At 33.3% G+C, this 1,324-nt stretch overlaps 1 protein-coding gene across 1 annotated transcript in view; it reads right to left on the bottom strand.

The window, feature by feature from the left end:
- The window catches only part of LOC109841187 (protein OS-9 homolog), a 7,266-nt gene continuing 6,541 nt past the window's right edge, over positions 600–1,324 (bottom strand). Inside the window, 2 exon segments of the mRNA XM_020410083.1 lie at positions 600–1,134; positions 1,235–1,324. The exon segment at positions 1,235–1,324 is cut by the window's right edge and continues 126 nt beyond it. Of these exon segments, the coding sequence (XP_020265672.1) occupies positions 984–1,134; positions 1,235–1,324 (241 nt within the window). The 3' untranslated portion in view covers positions 600–983.

Below are 1,324 nucleotides of genomic sequence, written 5' to 3'. Positions count from 1 at the left end.
CCAACCAACCAAAAAAAAAAAAAGTATAATCTGAGGTAAGGAAAATGCGATCTGAAGTTATTTAAGAGCGTATCTGAAACAAATATTATTGTCTTTGTACGATATTTCTCTACGTTTCTTATGAAATTCTGTAATTTTCCAAGTTTAATTGGTGCCCTTTTTGTTTTAGGCTTGCCAACCAGTATGTGCTGCTTGCATAATTTTATTCTCAGATGAAAACTCTGTTAGGATTTAGATCTTCTATTGTTTAAAAAAAAACGGTGAGCAATACTTTTAAACCGTAAACATCTATGTACTTGGATTATTCTTATGGGTAAAAACACCCCGGTCACTGCCTCATAAAAAGAAAGGATCGCGTGAATTCAATTCTTTTTCTTTCTTTTCTTTTTTACACATTTTGTTAAGTTTATTGACAAATTAACAATGCATGGGACTTCTCATTAAAAATAAAACAATGCATAGAACTATTTTGCACGTACTAAAGACACTGAACATACGTGCTATCGTTGCACACAAAGATCGCAACTAAGCTTAACATAATTTTTAGTAACTGCTTGTTGATCACTTGTTCTTATTACTTGGTAACAGGAAAAAGAAAATCCAAGATAATCCAATACATAACAGGAAAATTAATTGGATTCCTGCACATGTAACGCTCAGTATTCACAGATTAAAATCCATAGAAACAAGTTAAACAAAAACCTCGATGACGCGATCTGAGTCCAGAAACTTGACTCAATATTTCACCTCGTAACTAAGGTTTTGTGAAGGAAACTGAGAGGAGCTCCACTTCTTTTACAAGTTCATCTCATTGGAGTATAACATACAAAGGCAACACATAAACAAGATACCATCATCATTAACTAATTGCCAAATATTACGTATAAGAGAGTCGGAAATCCTAGACCTTCCAGGTCTTGAATAAAATTATCTCTAAGTTCAAGTCGTGTATATCTCGATCTTGTATAAGATTATCAATACGTTCAAGTTGCATATCGATCAGATTCATCCATAACTACTGAAATCTGTGTGCCTCTCCCTTCAGTATCACTTGAAGATGAGTCCTTAACATTGTCACCAGCTATCTCATTACAATGAATTACATGCCAAGTTGGTCGTTCTTGTTGAAACATCCTTTTATAAAATGAAGAATAGAAAGTAAATCATGTGAAATGATAGATATTAACTTGAATATATCTAGGACTCAAAACATAATGAGGATGTGAAATCTTACGGATGCTTGCAGAGCATTGGACATTGAATTGTAACCACATATTTGCAGGTAGATATCTCCTTGATTGAACTAATTATTACTGTGGGTTCT

The sequence above is a fragment of the Asparagus officinalis genome, chromosome 5 (genome assembly GCF_001876935.1).
Source record: "Asparagus officinalis chromosome 5, Aspof.V1, whole genome shotgun sequence".
Taxonomy (NCBI): domain Eukaryota; kingdom Viridiplantae; phylum Streptophyta; class Magnoliopsida; order Asparagales; family Asparagaceae; genus Asparagus; species Asparagus officinalis.
Note: the sequence above shows the minus strand (reverse complement) of the source record. Positions and strands in the feature narration are given on the sequence as shown.